This window comes from Electrona antarctica (genome assembly GCF_951216825.1).
Source record: "Electrona antarctica genome assembly, chromosome: 8".
Taxonomy (NCBI): Eukaryota; Metazoa; Chordata; class Actinopteri; order Myctophiformes; family Myctophidae; genus Electrona; species Electrona antarctica.
In genome coordinates, this window is record NC_136789.1 from 29,497,782 (window position 1) to 29,520,445 (window position 22,664).

At 41.0% G+C, this 22,664-nt stretch overlaps 2 protein-coding genes across 6 annotated transcripts; both read left to right on the top strand.

The window, feature by feature from the left end:
- The first annotated feature begins 502 nt into the window (after positions 1-502).
- capns1a (calpain, small subunit 1 a) lies at positions 503-14,231 on the top strand. Its single transcript, XM_079508671.1, has 11 exons — positions 503-661; positions 2,389-2,444; positions 2,769-2,805; positions 4,438-4,530; positions 4,646-4,703; positions 4,979-5,043; positions 6,007-6,079; positions 6,974-7,048; positions 11,954-12,070; positions 12,197-12,255; positions 12,824-14,231. The coding sequence occupies exons 2-11, from the start codon at positions 2,398-2,400 to the stop codon at positions 12,848-12,850; spliced, it is 651 nt and encodes a 216-aa protein (XP_079364797.1). The 5' UTR covers positions 503-661; positions 2,389-2,397; the 3' UTR covers positions 12,851-14,231.
- Positions 14,232-14,912: 681 nt separating this feature from the next.
- On the top strand, positions 14,913-20,724 carry LOC306927525 (uncharacterized protein). Of its 5 annotated transcripts, none has more exons than XM_079507293.1 (5): positions 14,913-15,069; positions 16,205-16,580; positions 17,118-17,567; positions 17,695-17,748; positions 20,042-20,724. In XM_079507293.1, the coding sequence occupies exons 2-5, from the start codon at positions 16,457-16,459 to the stop codon at positions 20,482-20,484; spliced, it is 1,071 nt and encodes a 356-aa protein (XP_079363419.1). In that variant the 5' UTR covers positions 14,913-15,069; positions 16,205-16,456; the 3' UTR covers positions 20,485-20,724. The 5 variants fall into 5 exon arrangements, with proteins under 5 accessions (XP_079363419.1, XP_079363418.1, XP_079363422.1 ...); XM_079507292.1 differs by having other exon boundaries at positions 15,002-15,144; XM_079507296.1 differs by having other exon boundaries at positions 15,005-15,144; positions 16,301-16,580.
- The last annotated feature ends 1,940 nt before the right edge of the window (positions 20,725-22,664 follow it).

The window sequence follows — 22,664 nt, forward strand, 5'->3', positions numbered from 1 at the left end:
CTAATTTTAAACTTGCTGTATAGAAGAGACATTTTAATCTGCAATAGGTTAAAATAAAATAATGTGTTTCTATTTTCAGTACATCGATGTTCTGTTTTTGGCTAGAAGCTTCAATGTGTATATTTGTACATCTCTAAATGTTATGATGAATTGAAAATGGTGGGCCCTATTGTAAACAAGTGTAATACTTTATGGTGTTGTCCACTCACAGTTGACAGTTTTTGTATTGAGTTGTGCTTGAAATGTACTGTAATTCTGCAAACTGTTAATAAACACTTCAATCAATCAATCGATTCGATGGTGTACTGCTGACTGGTGAGTGAGGCTGTGAGGGACATGGGTAACATTTTGTTGTTGTTGTTTATAGTGATATTATAATTTATTAGTGATACTTTTGATATGCTACACTAAGAAGAAGAAATATGTGAGTTGTTGTACAGTATATGGAACCAAGTGGACCCATAAAATGGATACTACACCCTCCGACTCAGGAGGGGGCGCATTGTGTTTACACAGAGCACTGAGAGCAGAGCAGAAGAAGGATCCAGTCCTCTGTGGTGGGGCGTGTTGATGACAGTGTTTTGCATACCAGTCCAGCAGCACTGAGGCCTCTCTCTGCGTAGCGACGAACCTATTTGTTACTTTCATCAGCCTCAAAAAGGTTGGTATTTTACATCAAATAATGAGCTATTATGAAGTTAATTATCAGCTAGAACTGACTGACCAGGCTCTGTTTCCTTTGCCTTTTCGTTGATATTGACATATAGCTGTTGGACTGGTCTTCAGCAGGACGAGCTTCCTGACTAGGAAATAAAAATACTTACTTTACATGCATAGGCCTACTTGTATTTTATGTGTAACTGTGTGTAGGCTATTAGTAGGCTACTACCACACCGATTATATACCCAGTTTTGTGTGTCATATCATATTGACTGTCATTGTGTTAACATTGATCATGATGTTTGCGATTTGATGGCTCACCTAAAAAAAGTTACCTAAGTGTGCTATGCCCTGCCCCAGTATGCGACATCCATGTTGAAGTTGAATTGCTAGCTTGTACAACAGATTAATTCATGTGTAAAATATGACTATTAAATATACACCCACTGACTGGAATTAATATAAGATCATAGTATACACTGGGATTAATATGTCAGATTCAAGTCTACTTGGTAACACTGGAATTAAACTGTAGGCCTAAAATGCAGTTAACACAGGAATTAATTATGAAATATATAAAATAACACCAGTAATAATATGTTGTTAGATAACACTGGAATTGACATGTAAGGACTGGAATTGTAAATGTGCTGTTTTTAATTTTTTAGTTTGAACTTTTCCACGAAACTGAAGTAGAAGAATGTAAACGTTAGCTTAAAAAAAAAGTGAAAGCTTCCCCAATGGGTGTGTCCTGTTGGCTACAGAACAAACATTCCATTTAATCTTTAAGTTGCACAGTTGCACACTGATAGAATGAAATGGAATGCACACTCTACAATACTGTGACTTATTTTGTCTTGGCACAATATCAGGGGCCACATCCATCACAGATGGATGTATTTAAGTTGGTTTAGGCTTAATTAATCTAAATCTATAATGTATTACTTTATTTTAATTTAATTTCCTTAGCTTTTCTTTCTTTATTATTTTATTGACTGCTAGTGTAACCTCGAAAGTTACTTACATTAGTTACATTAAGGCAAACTTCTTCATGTCAAGGACCCCCAAATTGACACTGATGAGCCCGTGGACCCCCATTTTAAAATATATGCCAGGGACCCCCATAAGAGAAGATGTTGACGGCTCTAGCAGTGATTCTCAACCTGTTTAATTTCAAGGACCCCCAGTTTGACATCCATTCCCTTTGAGGTATCCTCAGGCATCTCTATAGTACATTCTAAATCTATGACATCACTGCATTCACAAGTACAACTAAATAATGACACAGACTGCAAAGGAAGACATTATTTTAAAGTAATTGCAAATCTTTTGACTTGGGCAGAAAGGCCTAATTCTGAAATATAATTAGGCATTGTCAAAAAAAAAACATGGCTAGATTAAACATAACAAAAAAAGTGAAGTGCAATTTTTCTTCATTTGAGGCAAAGTTGTAGCCACATTGGACATAGCAGATTATACTGCGATTTTGGTTGTAATAATTATATGAATTGTGCTGCCCTGTATGTATGGCATGTTTTAGCGATATCCAGAGACGAGGGGTATTGCTATTTGTTTTCCCTCACTGACAGTGAGACAGTGACAGTCCGTTAGTTGGAACATTCCTGTACAGCTTAATGTTATAAAGTCTAAATAACCTAAACCTAAATAATCAGAATCGTGAATTTGAAAAAGGTATGGCTAATCTGTGTTCTTTCTTTGCATTCACAGCTGACAAAGATGAATTGGGTTGGGAAAATAATCGGTGGCATCATCGATGTGGCCAGGTGAGAATCTGCACAAATGTCTACAGTATCTAATGATCCCAAGTTCTTCTCTCTGTGGCTTAACCCATTTTCAGCGGGAACCCCTTTTGGTGTTAGCATTATGTTATGCTTTAGCTATTGAAAAATAGCAGATCTACAAGCTCATAGCGCGCCACCGAGTGGCGCGCTACGAGCTTGTAGGTCTGCTATTTTTGAAAAATCGAAGAACGACTGACATATAAACATAGCTTTTTCAGAAAACTGTCAGGATGTAGAAGACGTTTTTAGAATCTGATCTCAGGTCAAAATGGGTTAACCTGTTTATCTCTGAATCTCTCCCGGCAGCAACATCGATCCAGGCATGTTCGTGCCCTCTGAACCTGTGAGTAACTGCTCTCTAACATTGTTCAGCACCACATTAATACAACATGCTCCTCCATCTCCTTACCTCTGTAATTCTGCAGTACGGTAGCACTGGATGCTCTCAGTATTTCTCTATGTCTCTGTAGTACTACAGTACGGTAGGCAGCACTGGATGCTCTCAGTATTTCTCTGTGTCTCTGTAGTACTACAGTACAGTAGGTAGCACTGGATGCTCTCAGTATTTCTCTATGTCTCTGTAGTACTACAGTACAGTAGGTAGCACTGGATGCTCTCAGTATTTCTCTATGTCTCTGTAGTACTACAGTACAGTAGGTAGCACTGGATGCTCTCAGTATTTCTCTATGTCTCTGTAGTACTACAGTACAGTAGGTAGCACTGGATGCTCTCAGTATTTCTCTGTGTCTCTGTAGTACTACAGTACAGTAGGTAGCACTGGATGCTCTCAGTATTTCTCTATGTCTCTGTAGTACTACAGTACAGTAGGTAGCACTGGATGCTCTCAGTATTTCTCTATGTCTCTGTAGTACTACAGTACGGTAGGCAGCACTGGACGGTAGTGGTGGATATTGCTTGAAATCTCATAATAGATATGAATCACGATACGATATATATATCGATACATATCGATTATACGTTTATTAAAAAAATAATGACCATGTTGCACAAATACGATAAAACACTTTCAGGCCCACAGAGATCTTTAAATTAAAATAATTGTTAAAATAAACATCCTGCCCGGGCGGTTAGCCTAACCATCTGGGCACCTAGGGCTCCATTTTCGTCACCGCTAAACCCCTTATCCCTAAACTTCTTTGCCTTTTTTTACTATTTTGCAAAACATTTTTGAATAGATAAAATGGCCAGTCTACAAGCTCACAACGTGTCAATGTAGATTGGCTAGTTGAACTATTCAAAAATGTTTTTCAAAATAGTAAAAAAAGGCAAAGAAGTTTAGGGAAAAGGGGTTTAGCGGTGACGAAAATGGAGCCCCTAGGCTGCTGAGCCAGCCTGACGGCGTGCCGCGGGTTCGACTCCCGATCCCGACGGCCTTTGCCGCGTGTCTTTCCCCCCCATCTCTCTCCCCATTTCCTGTCAGACTACTTTCATCCTATCAATAAAGGCAGAAAAAGCCCCAAAAATATATCTTAAAAAATACAAATAAACATCCTAACAAGGGGTCTGGGACGGGAGTGCATAGCAACTTCCAGGATAGGGCTTTGATAACGTTAAACAGAGGTACGTTTGGCAACACTGCGTCACCCAGATAATTCATGTCGTTTATTGCCGTATCGATACAGCAGCCTCTCGATCGATTCACCGATCGTCCGGATGTTCGATCGATTAATTGAATGCACCACTATTGGATGGTCTCAGTATTTCTATTTTAGCACTGGATGGTCATTGTTGGTCTATTTTAGCACTGGATGGTCATTGTTGGTCTATTGTCTAGGCCCGTCACATTTATTAAATAATGGGCTATTCGCCATTATTTGAGACAATCGCAATTACTTTTCATAATTGACACAATTGTTTCCATGTTGACAATTATTTATCTGACAATTCATCATCAACTTAAAATGTGTAATCGTCACAGCACAGCCTATTTCTAAGCTATGTCTCTGTACTGCAGCCTCCACCACGCAGACCGCTTGCATATGCAGAACAGAATGAGAGCGATGAGGAGAGACAGTTTCGCGGGGTATTCAAACAGCTTGCTGGAGAGGTGAGTGAACTATATGAAATCGCCACCATTACTTATTTTTCTATGATCATTCTTAACATGAGCTCAGCCATAAATACTTGACATTTGGTCAATAAAAACAATCTTGGTGATCTAGGACATGGAGGTGAGCCCAACTGAGCTGATGAACATCCTGAATAAAATCATTTCCAGACGTAAGACCCGTTCCTTTCTATGTTGGTCTCTAGTCCATCTTTATAGTCATGACTCATGTATGAGATGGTGTTTCTTTTCAAATGGAAGTTGCAATATTTTTTATTTAGTGTTAGTTTCTTTTATGTAAATGTTTGTTGAATATTTGACGTTGGTAGTGCTGCTGCTAACCTGGACAGAGCTCCCTTGGAAAAGAGGGGATTCGACCTAAATGTTAAAATAATAATACATTTTTGCGTCATCATTTCTTTTGACCGGGTTTCTGTTTGAATTGTAGATGCAGACCTGAAGACCGATGGGTTCAGTATTGAGTCTTGCCGGAGTATGGTAGCAGTCATGGATGTATCCTTTCTATCATTACAAGAAGCATTTATGTGCTATACAATCTAGCCACGATAAGAGTTGAGACAGAGTGGGTAAGATTGAATCAACATGCCAGTACCCGCAGCACACTCACTGGTGGTTGAAGTTAAACCAGTTAATGCATTGACCACCTAACCACACTATAGTGTGTGTGTGTGTGTGTGTGTGTGTGTGTGTGTGTGTGTGTGTGTGTGTGTGTGTGTGTGTGTGTGTGTGTGTGTGTGTGTGTGTGTGTGTGTGTGTGTGTGTGTGTGTGTGTGTCACAAGTGGCACCACAACCTTTCGCATTGAGCTGGTGGTTCATACATGTTGAAATCAAATATAGAACATATACACCTCACCAATTCAATAAAAGGGAATGGAATAATAACAGAAGTAAGAAAAGTCCCCTTGGCTCTAGTTAAAGCATAGTTTCTATGGTACATTCTGGAATAGTTCTATATGACGGCAAATAATCTCCTTGGCTGTAGTTAAAAGCATAGTTGCTAAAGTACATTATGGGATGGTTACGTATGACAGCTAATCTCCTTGGCTCTAGTTAAAAGCAGCCATAGTTACTATGATACATTCTAGAATAGTTACAGATGACAGGTGGCCATTCCCTACATCAAATTCCTTGCATCATCAATAGAGGGTATGTGTGTGACATCATCATCAAACCCGGAAGTTATGCAGGAATGCCTACTGAGTGGAAAAAAACTATTTTCTGGCCTTGAAACGCATGCATCCAAACAGAAAAGTCCTATCTGATTGAATTAAACAACGTTAAACAATGTTAAACTCACTTTGCATGTTGCTTTGCCACTTGATTTGCCACTCGATGTGCCATTCACTTTAAGCATGCGCATACCCTCTATAGGACACAAGCACACCTTAGGTAAATATAGTATGCACAATTAATAATGCCAAAGCCAATATTATAATCCTTAAGTGTTGTTTCAGAGTGACAGTACTGGCAAACTTGGATTCCATGAATTCAAACATCTGTGGAACAATATTAAGAAATGGCAGGCAAGTGTTTTGGTCTATTTTGTTTTCCCTTTTGCATCAGGATGAAAACTTATTTTTGTGGAGCACAATACGATTCCTGTGGTTAATTATCCCTGCAACTAAGATTGTAGCTACAGGGAATATGTCATTCTGTCATTCTAGCTTTGGAATCAAAGCTATAGGCTTGAAAACTGGTTTAGTTGGGATGTGCCACACCCTTCTATGCTTTAAGACCTCCCTTAGTTTTTGAGGTAAACAGCTCACCAATAGGGTCGATTGGTGGTACTACCATTTAATTTACATATTTTTTGAAGCTATACAACAATATTCTAATTTACAGTTTAGGCATTCAGGAGCCGTTCTTATCCAGAGCAACTTACAAGTGCAAGTTCAGATCACTACACGCATCTGTCTAAAGAAAATGCTATCTAAATAACATTCTTAGCATTTCTGGTCAAGCAAACCGTAGGTTTTATATGAACAAGTACACACAACATACAGCTGCATAGTAGTATCTATCAATCAAACACAAATATGCGAGACAAGAAGGAATGAGGAGTGCGAGAGGGGGTAAGACGGAGTCTGAAGAGGTGAGTTATCAGATTGTGACAGAAAAGGGGGAGTGAGTCTGCAGTTCTGACTGAGTGGGGACGCTGTGGGGACACAGCTTGGGAGTAGGAGGAGGGAGGAGCGGAGCATTGGCCAGGGGAGATATGGACAGACTTCCGGTGTTAATTTGATGCGTGGGAAGGGGGCGTAGCAGGTGTTGCTCATGTCCTGAAAGTAAGGGGGTGCCATCCATGCCTTTTGATTGCAACCCAGAAGACGGTGAAGTGTAATTCTGTCAACATCCTGCTAACCTTTTCTCCCGTTGGTTGGTTGCTGTTCCGTTACAAACTGTTCTCTGTCTATTAGGGAGTTTACAAGAACTATGATGCGGACGGCTCCGGGGTCATTGGTGCAGATGAACTGCCCGATGCGTTCAGGGCTGCTGGTAAAGATGTCTTTCTCTTTGTTACAACGGGTGAAAATATTTTCAAATAGGTTTTAGGCGAATAAGCTTCTAGTCCAGGCATTCTAGCTCATTTTGGACCTAAAAGCTAAAGTAATTGTAACACAAGATTTGTTTTCACAGACCATTTCTATGAGGTCTCCGGAACAACATACTAAAAGTCCCAAGAAATCCCAGTTGGGGAAATATGTTTAATTGGCATCAATCCAAGATGTCCGCCAATAAGACTATTCTCAGAAACTGCATAGACAATTACCAATCTTGGAATAAATTCCTTACCAATAAGTAATTGAAACAGATTTATTTTCACAGACCATTTCTATGAAGTCTCCAGAACAACATATCAAAAGTCCCAAGAAATCGTAGTTACAGAAATAGGTTAAATTGGCATCAATCCAAAATAGCCGCCAACTGGGACTATTATGAGAAAAATGGCCAAGAAAAATGGCCAATCTTGGAATAAATTTCTGACCAAGAGTTAATTGTAACAGATTTTTTTTCTTCACAGACCATTTCTATTAAGTCTCCAGAACAACATACTAAAAGTCCCAAGAAATCCTAGTTGCGGAAATATGTTTAATTGGCATCAATCCAAGATGTCCGCCAATAAGATATTCTCAGAAAATGCATGGCCAATTACCAATATTGGAATAAATTCCTTACCAATAAGTAATTTAAACAGTTTTTTTCACAGACCATTTCTATGAAGTCTCCAGAACAACATATTAAAAGTCCCAAGAAGTCGTAGTTGTAGAAATTTGTTAAATTGGCATAAATCCAAAATGGACACTAACTGGGACTATTATCAGGAAAGAATGCCATATAAATATAAACATAATTTCCTTCTTCACAGACCATTTCTATGAAGTCATCAGAACACCATACTAAAAGTCATAGGAAATCCTAGCTGTGGAAATATGTTTAATTGGCGTCAATCCATGCAGGATGTCTGCCAATTAGTGGCTCAGCAGCAGTGGCTCAGAGGTAGTGTGGCCGGTTCCCAGTTCGAACCTGGGCTCCCCCAGAGTTAGTGACGAAGTGTCCTTGAGCAAGACGCTGAACCCCTAATTGCTTCTGCAGGTTGGTGCCTTGGATGGTTTCCTCCACCATCTGTGTGTGAATGGGTGAATGTAATGCACAATCTATGTAAATGCCATGGATAAAGGCACTAGGCTATATAATATTTACCCTTATCAAATTATGATGGGCCCAATTTCCATTCGTCTGAGATTTCAATTGACTTCCAAATATATTTTGAGCTGAGGATATTCAGATACAATACTGTGCATTTTAGCCATTTTGAACCAATATAACTGAAGGCTGTTATTATCATGTTCTATCTAGACTATAGAACACACTGCCATCAGTAGACCTATACACGATCATAATTTTGTTTAGCACATTGTTCGTTATAAGCTAACAAGCCAAATGGGCATTACATTTATAACTAACATTAATGTTAGATTAATGTTAGATTAATAATGTTAGATTAATAATCGTTATCATTTTTCCAGAAATCCAAACAATTTAGTTGCCACTCACCTTTGAATTACTTTCCAAAACTGAAACTAAATAAGAATAGTTACAATATAGTAATAATAATAATATTAATAATACTCAGTTTCATCGACTTCAAAGACATTTGACTCGATCTACAGAGGCACAATGGTGAAGATCCTTAAGGCCCACTCCGGGCGACCATATGCAGGAACAAGGGCCAAGCTGGTGACCCCAGATGACAACAGCGAGGAGTTTGACATCCTGGCTAGGTTAATGCAAGGGAACAAACAACCTAGCCCCCTTCCTCTTCATCATAGTCCTGTATTATGCACCCAGGAAGGCCATCAGTGGACGAGAGCAGGATCTTGGCTTTACTCTAACGCCAAGGAGGTCGAGATGACATACCAAAGTAGTCCTGACAGACTGTTGTTGTCCGCACAGACTAGACTATGCGGACAACATCAGCCTGCTCTCCGACAACGTGGAACAAGCACACCTTTTTTCCAACAGTACTCCTACAGATGTTGTCCGAAAAACATGCAAATGACATAAAAAACAGCCCATCTACGAGGTCATGCTGCAAAACTGTATGCACCAAAAACAGCCGATCTACAAGATCACGCTGCTACACGGTTATCACCTATAACATCTCACCGGAACATCCACCTCTGACAACAGGAGGCACTGTGCTGAAGGAAGTCAAGGACTTCAAGTAACTGGGCTCATGGGTCAACTGAACGGAGCAAGATCTGAAAGTGAGGGAGGCACTTGCATGGAGGTCCTTGAACGGCATGGCCAGTGTATGGATCTCCCTCCAACCTCCCCTGTGAAATCAAACTCAGCTTCTTCTATGCAACGGTGGAGTCTGTTCCTCTATATGGCAGTGAATGCTGGACCCTGAAGCCAACCCTGCAGAAGTCTCTAGACGGGTGCTACACCAGAATGTTGCATGCAGTTCTTAACTTCAACATGTTACCAACAAGATTCTGTAGCCAGTCACGTTACCAGTCGACTAAAGAGCCATGGCCCAATGGGCGAGTAGTAACGCAGCACCGTATAGCCTACAGTTGTCCGCCCCACATGGAAGCGCGTCCACGCGTGCCAGCCAGGAGCTAGGCTCGACTGACTGGGGGACCTCCACCCCAGGGAGACTGACAGAGCTGCCGACTACTAGGTTAAGGTCTGTGCCGCCTGCGGGAACATACTTGTAGAGGTTACCCATACACACCGCTGCACCAATGTAGCCACGGCCGGGGCGGGAGACGAACCCGGGTTCCCCATTCCACAGGCACATACGTTACCAGTCATGGACGAATGAGCCATGGCCCAATGGGCAGCTTGAATTCTTGTAGGACTCTGACTAATACATTTGTAATATAGTTCGTCAACCAACAATTGGTATGCTGAAAAAAACATTGCACAAATTCCTATGAGCTGGGGGCTCTAAATGTATCTAATCAAACTGCAACCCATTTTGTATTAACCACTCTGTCCCAAAATAAATAACTTAAAATCATTCAAATGTATGCCATTTTATAATAAAGTGGTGGCTATTTTGGATTGATGCGAATTAAATTATGTGTGGTAAAAAAATCCTGTTACAATTACCTTTTGGCCAGGAATTTATTCTAATATTGGCAATTTTTCTTATAATAGTCTCAATTGGTGGACATCTTGGATTGATGCCAAATTAACATATTTCTGCAACTAGGATTTCTTAGGACTTTTAGCATGGTGTTCTGGAGACTTCATAGAAATGGTCTGTGCAGACAAAAAATCTGTTACAATTACCTCTTGGTCAGGAATATATTCAAAGATTGGCCATTTTTCTGATAATAATCCCAATTGGCGGCCATTTTGGATTAATGCAATTAAACATATTTCCGCAACCGGGATTTCTTGGGACTTTTAGTATGTTGTTCTAGACACCTCTCAGAAATGATGTGTGGTGTAAAAAATCCTGTTACAATTACCTCTTGGTCAGGAATTTATTCTAAGATTGGCAATATTTCTGATAATGGTATTATTGGCAGACATCGTGGATTGATGCCAATTAAACATATTTCTGCAACTAGGATTTCTTAGGATTTTTAGTATGGTGTTCTGGAGACTTCATAGAAATGGTCTGTGCAGAAAAAAATCTGTTACAATTACCTGATGGTCAAAAATGTGTTCCAAGATTGGCCAAATAAGCCCAATTGGCGGCCATTTTGGATTAATGCAATTAAACATATTTCCCCAACTGGGATTTCTTGGGACTTTTAGTATGTTGTTCTGGAGACCTCATAGAAATGGTCTGTGAAGAAAAATCTTATTTTACAATTACTTTCTCGTGAAATGCTATTTTGCCTGGACTATTCATAGAGGACCATGAATGGGAAACAAGACCAGGCAAGCCCCGTACCCTGGATACAGCCATGTTATTATATGATCTAATCTCTCTTCTTTCTGTTGGCAGAAATCTGGCAAACAGGACGTTGAGTCATTCTTTATGAAAATGACTGTTCACTGTTTCAATGTGAATGTGTTAATCTTGCCAATGCCAATGTACAGGACTTTCCTGCTCGACGTGACTATCTATAGAACAGAGTAGGAAGGGAAGGGTTGACTTAATTAAACATTATACTGACACGATTGGGGACAACATCATGCAAAATCAGACCAAAGGAATATATTCCAGAACATTGTCTCGGTTATGTCTCTTTAAAATATGAAATGCTTGCACTGGAAGGCAGGACTAGGAAATGTGATACCGGTCTGGCACGTTTCTGTCTGTTCACAGTGTGAGGGATTATCAATGTCATGACATGCATGCATGTTCATTGTTTATATAATGTACCGTAAGTCCCCCAGGGTTCTGTACTTGCTCCCCTCTTTTTCCATATCTCTTTGCCAAAACTAGCTACTGGTATTCCTACTAGGATTACTGATTTGGTGCCATTTCACATTGCAAAAGGGTGGAGGAAGAGTGGGCTTAAACATTGTGGGCACCTCGTTAAATTGGCAATGTTCTTCTAAATTGAATAAATAAAGGAATTTGGATAATGTCTGTGTAAATTATACTTGATTTGAACATTTTGGGAAACGAGCCAATTTAACATTGAGGTGTCCACTCTCCAGGTTAACTTTCAGGGTGAAATTCATCTTTATGTGGTCAGAGCAAAGACATTTTCTTTCTTTGTTTGTACTTTATTCCCAAATAGAAAAATGTTCCTTTGTTTGCAATTGTCTTTTAAATAAAAACAACATATTTGAAACAATTACCAAAAAATCGAGTAAATAAATCAGGATTTTATTTTGAGGCAAAATGGAACAGCCCTAGTTCAACTAAGTGAAATGCAGTATGTGTGGTGTGATAATCACTGATCTGTTCATTCCCTTCCTTAGGTTTCCCCCTCAATGACCAGCTGTTCCAGATGATCATTCGCAGATACAGTGATGAAAATGGGAACATGGATTTCGACAACTACATTGGGTGCCTTGTAAGGCTGGACGCCATGTGCCGTAAGTGTCGAAGCTTGAAATGTCAAACTAATTAAAACGAGTTGGTTTTGATTTCACATTGTGTTGTGTAATAGTGTTGCAATCTATTCTATCGAGGAGCAAGTCTTAACCACTTTTCCGATTCAGGTGCTTTCAAAACCTTGGATAAGGACAACAACGGGACTATCAAGGTCAATGTGCAAGAGGTAAGCCAATCAGTTATCTTCTGGGATATTGTAGATTTGTGTGTGGAGTTGAGACATTCGAAACCATTTAGACCCGAGGACGCATCTTAACCACTTAACCATTATTTTAAACTTTAACTGTTGAGATCTACAAGCTCATGCACCGAGTGTTGAGATCTACAAGCTCATGCACCGAGTGTTGAGATCTACAAGCTCATGCACCGAGTGCCACGCTAGAAAACGTGTGCAAATATTTGAATATACTGCATGTATATTCTTTCACAGTGAACATCTTTAACTCAAATATTTGCTTCTGGGGGGTCCCTGGAACAACATATTTTCAGATGGGGGTCGCGGACAAATACATATAATTCTGGGGCTCCTTGACACAAAATAGTTTGAGCACCACTGACATGATAGAATCATTTGGTTTTTCAGAAAACTGTCAGGATTTAGAAGACATTTTGTAGAATCTATAGTGGCAGGTCTTAATGGGTTAAAGAACGGTTATTCATGAATCATGATACATAGGAACAGTTTGCATCTAAATTACAGGTTTACTACATTTGTTTCTGTATTGTCTTTGCAGTGGCTTCAGTTGACCATGTACTCTTGAATCAGAAGTGACTCCTCTGCTTGTTTAAAAACCACTTTGTTTTATGTCTACACAATGGATTTCGACCATACTAATATCCCTCTGTGTTTATCAACCAATCCCTTGTGTATGCAGGGTTTTTTTTTGTGTGAATGTGAACACATTTCATATTGCAGAATACATGTATGGGATGTTTCACTGTCCCAAAATGGCTCAAAAAAATACAACTAATGCTATTGATAGTGGCAACAACAAAGTAAACCTGCACACGCAATGGAACATTTATCTAATATTTGCTTATTGACGGCTTCTGTAAATAGCTCTGGGAGTGCCATTGAATTCTAGATGTGGATATGGGTGGGGGAAGCCACAATTTTAAGGAGAAAGATCATCAGTTTAAAATGGTTAAAACAGGAAAAGTCAAGTGGAGGTGGCGGTCATACATTATGTTTCACTTGGCCTTATATACCCTATTGCGACTCAGTCAATGCAATAACTTTATTGTTTAATCCAATCTCACCAGTGCATCGCTATTTGTAAACTCCATATTTGTTTTGATACCTGAATGGTGTGGCACTGATTTATGCACAACTGTAAAGGACCTTACTGGTGGTAGCTATGTACATGAATGAAACCAAATATTCAATAGTGAAATATAGAAAATACTTAAATATTCTCTACATCCTAGTTAAATATGATGTTGCAAGTTTACTTTGACAGCTCAAGGTGTGTGTGTGTGTGTGTGTGTGTGTGTGTGTGTGTGTGTGTGTGTGTGTGTGTGTGTGTGTGTGTGTGTGTGTGTGTGTGTGTGTGTGTGTGTGTGTGTGTGTGTGTGTGTGTGTGTGTGTGTGTGTGTGTGTGTGTGTGTGTGTGTGTGTGTGTGTGTGTGTGTGTGTGTGTGTGTGTGTGTGTGTGTGTGTGTGTGTGTGTGTGTGTGTGTGTGTGTGTGCGTGCGTGCGTGCGTGCGTGCGTGCGTGCGTGCGCGCGCGTGCGTGCGTGTGCGCGCGCGCGTGTGCGTGTGTGTGCGCGCGTGTGTGCGCGCGTGCACGCGTGCGCGCGCACGCGTGCGCGCGCGTGCGTGCGCGCGCTGTGCCATCTAATGCCAGTGTTGCACTTGGATATATCCGTTTACCCTTTTGTGCTTAGTGCTAATGATAATTTCACTGTTTCATCATCATGTACCTATTCAAGATGCCTACCTACACCCAATAATGCCAGCACAATCTGAAAAATGATATATAGAATGGATGCCATATCTGCATGTAGCCAACACTAGAGAATATTGCCATGATTTAAAAATAATAATAATAACAGATGTTTATTATGCCACTGTCAATGAACTGTTATTGCAATGTCTTGTAACAGATAGTTGTCATATTTGGAATAAAAGTTACCGAATACATATTTGTGTCTGTTTTGCATGTAGACCTATGGTAGGCCTATGCTGTAGTCTCAGTACAAACTTAAGCCGGGGCCCTAACATTTACATAGTAGCTACTAGCTAGGCCTATTACTGTGTCAGTAACAACTTTCAATGAGTATAGTAGAAGCAATCACCTATTTAGCAATGGAGTACATGACATGACGGCCTAATAAAATGTCAGGGGTAAAAGTATGGCAAATAAAGCTAAGATTTTTTACTATTTTCTTCAATCATTGTTATAGTGCCATACCAAGCAATTAAATGTATTGATGGTCCAAAAATGTAAAATATTGAACTATTTATAGCTGTGTGTGTGTGTGTGTGTGTGTGTGTGTGTGTGAGAGATTGTATCTCTCACACACACACACGCACGCGCACACACACACACACACACACAGAGCCGGGGGTCCTCCCACATTCATGGAAGGCAAAAAAGTTACTTCACTACAAGCGCCATTTGTGCTTGGTGCTGCCTCCCTCCATCCTCACAAGTTTCCGCAGTACCCTGGGGAAGCCTGGTTTCTATCTCATACTAATAACCTAATCCTGTCTAGAGCGGATACGGAAACATGTGCATGAATATGTTTGTGTGTGTGGGGAAACCACCGGATATAGTAGGCGGGCTCGAGACCGGATCACCGACCTGCAGGTGTGATTGGATCCCAGACAGACAGTCTACCTGAGGCTCCGAGGAGAGACTTGTGATTGGCCCTCTCGCCTCGCTGGCGCTGAAGAAGAGAGAAAAAACCCGACAGTCTTCTGCAGCTGGATGCCACTGGTTGGTTCCGAATGGCCGACACTTCCCACTAATGTGGCGGTAAATAAACGTTAATCAAAGTATATGTTTTTTTATTTTGGAGTGGGGAGGAAAAAAAACATGTTTTTGTGGCAGGTAAATTAATCGTCATATTATACAAGATATCGATCAAAGGTCAATATACCAAGCAGAGTCTTTGAGCGTGTGTTGGGGTTAGCATTAGCATTAGCTAAGCTATTAGCTTATACTTGCAGTCAGAGCAGCAGAGCGTCCATTGTTGTTGCCATCTGTCTAAAATACACTGTCGCTAATAATGGACTGGAACTGGTTTGTTCAGCATCGGGCAACTTGCCTGTTTGTTGTACAGAATTGGGAGGAATTATATATTTTCAGGCAAATAATGTCTTTGTTTGACATTTGACACATCTATTGAAGAGTTGAGCTAGCTAGCAAACCGCCTGGTTTTAGCTACATGATAAAAGTGTATCCTACATTTGTAGCATGGACTTTATTCACCCCGTTTCTGCGTAAACGTGAAGAAACGCCTGTAGTATTTTCCATTGTTTCAAGGAACTGTAGTACAGACAGTAGTCTAATAGACTCGTAGTCGGATGTGTTATGTAAGGTCACATGTGGGAAATGTGGATGCTTCTTTGAGCTCTACTAGTCTAGGAATGAAGTGTTCGGCTTGTAGTCAGACTGAGTTGACAGTTACTTTGACTTCAAATTATTATAGTGCCTTTCTTTGCAAAAATCTAATGTGCAGCAGCATTTGTTAACTTCTCTTTTGTAACATCATGCATCATACACTATGTTGTTGTAGAATAACTGTAGATTAACATTTTGTATTTGTTTTTGATTGACTTTATTAACAGATTGGATAATTACAGTACATTTCATTCAAGCACAACTCAAAACAAAACTTAACTGTGGACGACACCATAAAGCATTACACTTGTTTACAATATGGCCCACCATGTTCAATTCATCATAGTTGTTTGATATATGTTGTGCTTTGCATTTGACTGTAGATTGCCTACATCTGTAATTTGTGTTTTAGATATTTTTGCACAATACTGTGGAACCGTATTATTTGTATTCTTCGCCTACATATTATACCTGGTGTAAACTTGTGACGTGACGACAAACTTCCAAGTTTTACTAATACAGCATTTGCCTTAAATGTCTTTGGCAGCCTAAGAAGTGGACACTAAATGTCTTTGGCAGCCTAAGAAGTGGACACTAAATGTCTTTGGCAGCCTAAGAAGTGGACACTAAATGTCTTTGGCAGCCTAAGAAGTGGACACTGAATGTCTTTGGCAGCCTAAGAAGTGGACACTGAATGTCTTTGGCAGCCTAAGAAGTGGACACTGAATGTCTCCGGCAGCCTAAGAAGTGGACACTAAAGCGGATCACTTCCACTTGAGAGGGGACACTGTCTTTGTGGATGATGTCTTCACCATTAAACTATCTAGACAGTATTCGCTTAAGGAAAAGAAAGGCCCGCTTCAGTTTTAGTGAAATCCACATACTGTTGGATGAAGTGAGAAAACATCGCTCGCTAATTGTAGGTATGTGCATTTCTTGACTTTGCCACCCAGAATGTAAATATTTGTAAATGTGTAAATATTTAGAGGTATTGTGTTTGATGTAATGGGCTTCGCCTTCTGAGTGTATCGTTTATGCAACCAGGAATTTTAGTCCTGTTGGAAAGTAGCCTGGGCACCATTCCATTCCGGGTTTATGAACCAGTCGGGAGCGGGTGATATCGCTATACGTCATGTTGTAGTATTGTTTTGTAGTCATCAATCTTCCGGAACTTCCTTTTCCCTCAAACCGATTTTTCTCAATAAAAGCTGCAGGCTACGAGAGATTTTATTGTTATCCTTCCGGTTTGAGGGAAATGGAAGTTCCGTTTGATTGTTCCTGCCTGATGACTACAAAACAATACTACAACGATATCATCCGCTCCAGACCGGTTCACACGGCACTTTTGGAACCGAGACCAGGCTTTCCTCCGAGGTGGAAAGCCTGGTGAGGCGAGGTTAGTTGGAAAGTCATTCCCGGTGCTATAACAAAATGTTGCATTTTCTCTCTGTGCTTCAAAGGCAAATTCAATCGTGGTGTGCCAACGGACGTCAAGAAGCGCACATGGGCAGAAATCGCTGCACGCGTAAATGAGATCGGAGAGTGCCAGCGCGAAGTCATCGAGGTGATCAAGAAGTGGTCGGACCTAAAGTGTGACACCAAGCGGAAAGTCTCTGCTATGCTGAGAGGAGCTCCACCCAATAAGGTGCTCCTCTCTCGTATGACCCGAGACCTCACTCAGGTAGAGAGAATAGTACACCAGATTCTGATGATGGAGAACAAGGGAGATCGCAGCGGATTAGGACCGCTGGAAGACGACGATGACGGGCCTGAGGATATTGACGACTTCGAAGACGACATGATGGGATTGTCGAGTTCCCCCAACGGGATGGACACGTCTGCTATGCCGCCGCCGCCTCCCTATTCCACGGACACGCTACCACTGCCCGGTGCCAAAGAAGATCAGTCTCGTGAGTATTTTCAAGTTACATGACAGAGTTTTATGGACTTTACAGACAGGATTTGGAAACATCATTTGTATTGAATATTTATTTATTATTGATGTGCCTTTTTCCCATTTCCCACCCCATATTGCAGGGGATTCATCACAGCCCTCCTTGGATGCCCAACATGAAGTACCTGTTACTGAAGGTGAGTTAATTAACACCCCGAACATCCAGGGTTATTTAATCCGTTAAATCAGAGCGCCCAGTGATTTATAGCAGCGGACTAGGTGCTATCCCGGATGTAGCTTGATGTAGCCAAAACACTCCGGATGCGATCGACAACAACGGGAGGTATGATTTAATTCTAACGCGACGGGACAGCTATAGGCCGTCTAACGCATAATCTTTGCTTAGAATTGGACGGAATGATTTAGATCAAAAGTTATTCACGTTTTAAGATTTTCGGTCTCGTCGGCTAAAATGGGGGGGAAACATTTTCGATGACGTCCCACCGGAAAATAACATGAATGAATGTAGCGCAACAGACGCTCCCAGGCTGTGGAGCGATGTGATCGGTTTTGATATCAATAATCTCCCTCCTTTTTATCAATCTCCGTCCTGAGCACTGGGCGTTAATTGATTGAACGGAGAACTCAGTCAGGGTGTTAAAGGCGGAAACATTTTCGATGACGTCCCACCGGAAAATAACATGAATGAATGTAGCGCAACAGACGCTCCCAGGCTGTGGAGCGATGTGATCGGTTTTGATATCAATAATCTCCCTCCTTTTTATCAATCTCCGTCCTGAGCACTGGGCGTTAATTGATTGAACGGAGAACTCAGTCAGGGTGTTAAAGGCTTGTCATAAGGCTTGTCATATGACTATTTCCAATTTAATAACAATCTATTGGTATTACTGTTTATTTCATAACATTATGACTGTGAACATGCGTGGTGGCATATCGATTACTTTGGTCACATACATTGTCATTTTTGACTTTGTATATTGCCCAGCTGAGATGTCAAATGAGACGTGCACAAAGTCAACATTTTCCTCAACATTTTAAGCACTTTGGGTGCTCTTGAATATTATTGTATTGTTTGTGTCCAGATGATTAAAGAACAGAAGAAAAAACCATGCTACTAAACTCGGCAACAAAATTTCGGAAACGTAACTTTGGTCCATTATTTCTCCACTTAAAACAATACCAATCATTATTGTATTTTATATCATTTTAATTGTTGATTAGTCACCTTTAAAACGAGGTATAGATTGTAAGGATCGGGCGTTCGTGGAATGGACAACACAGCTAAACGTGTGGGTAGAGCCTCCAAAACATTTGCCAAATTGGCAAGTGGTTGGTATTCAACCCTTGCTTTGACTTGCTTAGTGGATGGGATGATTGCACTCTTCCACACTAGTAATAAGGAAAAAGAGACACACATTATTCATTTTACACTCAGTGTTGGGGAACTCAGTAGCGGGTGGAAGATCCAAAAGCAGCTGCAACAGCTTGGCACCATGCTGGTCAACCAACCTGGCCACTTTTTGATGTTTTATGTGTTTTGAGTGTTCAATTGGGTTGAGGTCTGGACTCCTCACGGCAGGCCATTCCATCCTCTCCACTCCCAAATTCGGGAGGTAGGCTACTCTGTGATGATCCTGGCTCTGTTGGGGGGGGCGAGCGTTGTCATCCTGGAGGATGGCGTTGGGTCCCAGATTCTGAAGATATGGGATCGCCACTGGCTCCAGAATCTCATCCCCATATCTCGCTGCATTGAGATTGCCTTCAATGATGACAACTTCAAGTTCTGTCTTGCCTGTGACTGTGAGACAGATACTGCCCCTGCGCCCTATACCATACCGTGGTAGTGGCTGCGTATGGGTCTTCCAGACGGTACTGAGTTCCCTAACACTGAGTGTAAAATTAATAAAGTGTAAAAATTGCCAATATGTGCATTTCATTTGTTTATTTTGTTTTTTTTCCTTATTACTGTGGGAGAGTGCATCATCCAAGCAACTCAAAGCAAGGGTGATTTTCTTTGGAGGCGCTACCCACACGTGTTAGCTGTGTTGCTCATTCCACGAAAGCTTGATCCTTACTGGCTCTTTAGTAAACTCATTTTATTCAATTCAGTCCAATCAGGAGAGAGAACTCATACAGCATAAATAAGCGTATTTAGGAGTGATGAAACAAAAGTAAGCAGACACAAATTGGAACTGGAATACTATAAAGGTTATGTTGATAAATGGTTTTCTCTCCCCTGGTTGGATGAAATTGGTGTCCCAATGACCTGAGAATGTATTTTGCTGTTTACTAAAGAGCTGAAGAGTTGGGGAAACATCTACCGAACAAACACTTAAACAAAGACTACTAACAGAATATAGAGCTTTAACCTAAAACATTTTTGTTTGAATAAAAATAATGATAATATATCACCTTTTTATGCTTTTTGTGTCGATTGTCTATAATGTTGCATTTCTCCTTTGATTCAAGATGCCGAAACGCAATTTTTGGACTCTGACGATGAACAAAAAGACGATACGTTGCCCTCCACTCAGACAGCGAAACTTGCAGGGGATCACCAAAGAAATAACGGTGTCCCTCGACACAACTCGACAGCCTTTCCCACTCCATCATCCTTCTCCGCCACGCTTCCTTCGTCAGGTGGTCAAACTTCACATAACCAGAGGCACGGCGTGCTGCAGAATGCAGCGTTTAGCCTCCAAGAGCAGCACGCCACCAACATGCTGCTAGAGACGGTGTCACGCTCGCTCGAACTTCTGTCCGAGTCGGTGCAGCAGTTGGCCGAGACTCAGCATGAGTTTATACGCGAGTCGTTGCAGCTCCAGCGGGAGACGGTGCAGGTGCTCAGAGACTTCACTGGCGGGGCAATCGCACTAGTTCATGACAAACTCAATGGACGGCCAGCTTTATAGGATATTGTGCTGGACTGAGCCGGCGGGCGGCATCGCTCTTTTGTCACGTTTATGCTATTGCTTTCTTTTTTTCAGTCCTTCAAGTACAAGACTTGTGAGTGCCCCTGTCACAGGATGAGTCTACCTTTTTTATAGTTCTTGTACAGTTTTCATGTGGTTGTATTTTGACACCTTGTCATGGTCCCATACTGTTAGAATGATGGTCAAAGTGGACAATTAAACAAAGAAATTAACTGTTAATATGACCGGCTGATTATTTATACTTTTTTTTCAATACCTACTGAAATTGGGAACCCTGTTAATTTGTGATGCCAAAATTATTTCTTAACATGCAAACACTGAGCCAGAGTTGAAGTTGATGCAAAAATATATGGAATGATTTCTTAAAATATCACAAGAATCACAAGCAATTTCTATGCTGCATGACCATAATTTTTAGCGAGCCTAAAAACTACAGAATTAACTCCTTCATGTAAGACAACAAAGTCAGTTGCTTAGCCTACCAAGTGTCCATCTATAAATGAAGCAATATTAGATAAGGGTGTGCTTTACCGTGATTATTAGCATGACGGCATTGCTGCAGGAACCAGGCTTTATACCATCAATTAGAAATTTAGCAGGCACATACATTGAGACTACTGGGGTTCAACATCTTTCGCATCACATAACTAAGAGGAAACAACTCCTGCACACTGTCTTCAAATGCAGTTGATTCGACCTCATCAGGCTATCTTTGTCTCCATCAGCCGAAGGCGCGTGTGTGTGTGTGTGTGTGTGTGTGTGTGTGTGTGTGTGTGTGTGTGTGTGTGTGTGTGTGTGTGTGTGTGTGTGTGTGTGTGTGTGTGTGTGTGTGTGTGTGTGTGTGTGTGTGTGTGTGTGTGTGTGTGTGTGTGTGTGTGTGTGTGTGTGTGTGTGTGTGTGTGTGTGTGTGTGTGTGTGTGTGTGTGTGTGTGTGTGTGTGTGTGTGTGTGTGTGTGTGTGTGTGTGTGTGTGTGTGTGTCATCAAGGCCACAACCTGGCCTGGTGGTGACCTGTGTCCGAGGGGCACCTTTTTTCTAGTTTTCTATCTTTTTACATCGCAACTATAAAAGCCACTCGTCTAAAGCTCTCTGCCCAGACATCTGTGTTTGATAGTTGAGTCCCCATAATGTGCTGTGTTGTCGAGACTTGAGTTGACAACCCACTGCAGAGCTTTATGTTTGGCACTGGAGCAGGTGGCATGCCGCTGTGCAACAGTGAATACATTTACATGTACAATATTTCTTCATTCAGAATTAAATTCCAATCAGAGATCCCAACTTAACCCATTTTGGGTGGGAACCCCTTTTGGTGTTTTAAACATGTTATAATTTAGCTATTGAAAAATAGCAGATCTACAAGCTCATAGCGCGCCACCAAGTGGCGCGCTACGAGCTTGTAGGTCTGCTATTTTTGAAAAATCGTGAAAATATTTATTTCAGAAAACTGGAGGATTTAGAAGATTCTTTTTTTTTAATTTCGAGGTCAGGCCAAAATGGGTTAACTGTTTACATGGACGCTAAATAAAACCAATTTCCGTTTACATGCCTCAAAGCATTTCATCAGACTATTACTTTTGGCAGCCATGCACAGAAGTGGTTCTGATGATTCTTGGGGTTGAAGGACAGCTTTTTCTCAGGTTTTATCCTAACAGTTTAGTCGTGTTTAAGATGGGATGAAAGCGTGCAGAAACATGTTGTCCACTAAACATTTTTAATGGCAGCCAAGAATGTAATTGACCGTTTGTAATTATCATTTGTAATTATCTTTTGTACATGTACGAGCTATGGCACTCCACATCTTTCAGACAAACTGCAAACTGGATGACATCAACAATGTCTCCCCACTCAGTCATCTGCAGGCCCTTCTGACACAATACAGGCTTTCCATTAATCTGATTGACCAAAATACTACTAATCTTTGTCAACTGCAGAGATAACAATGCGTTAAAGGTATATTCAGTGATTTCACTTCATTCAAATACCACTTATTTTTTCTTTTTTTTGGATAATCCTCCCTACTATAGAGTGTGCTGACCATAGGAGTTCCTCCCTGTCCCCAGTGAGCCCCTGGGGTAAAACAAAACCCTAGTTTCAGTTTTGGTGGCGGGTGGAAAAGCCTTCATCCAATCAGGATGAGAGGGGCCTTCCTCCATCATGATC

Bases quoted from the DNA above. Each gene is read 5' to 3' on its own strand.
- LOC306927525 (XM_079507293.1), top strand. From the start codon at position 16,457: ATGATGTCTTCACCATTAAACTATCTAGACAGTATTCGCTTAAGGAAA. The intron at 16,581-17,117 runs GTATGTGCATTT...TGTGCTTCAAAG, and splicing joins ACATCGCTCGCTAATTGTAG to GCAAATTCAATCGTGGTGTG. The intron at 17,749-20,041 runs GTGAGTTAATTA...CTTTGATTCAAG, and splicing joins TGAAGTACCTGTTACTGAAG to ATGCCGAAACGCAATTTTTG.
- capns1a (XM_079508671.1), top strand. From the start codon at position 2,398: ATGAATTGGGTTGGGAAAATAATCGGTGGCATCATCGATGTGGCCAG. The intron at 2,445-2,768 runs GTGAGAATCTGC...CTCTCCCGGCAG, and splicing joins GGCATCATCGATGTGGCCAG to CAACATCGATCCAGGCATGT. The intron at 12,071-12,196 runs GTAAGTGTCGAA...TTTCCGATTCAG, and splicing joins AAGGCTGGACGCCATGTGCC to GTGCTTTCAAAACCTTGGAT.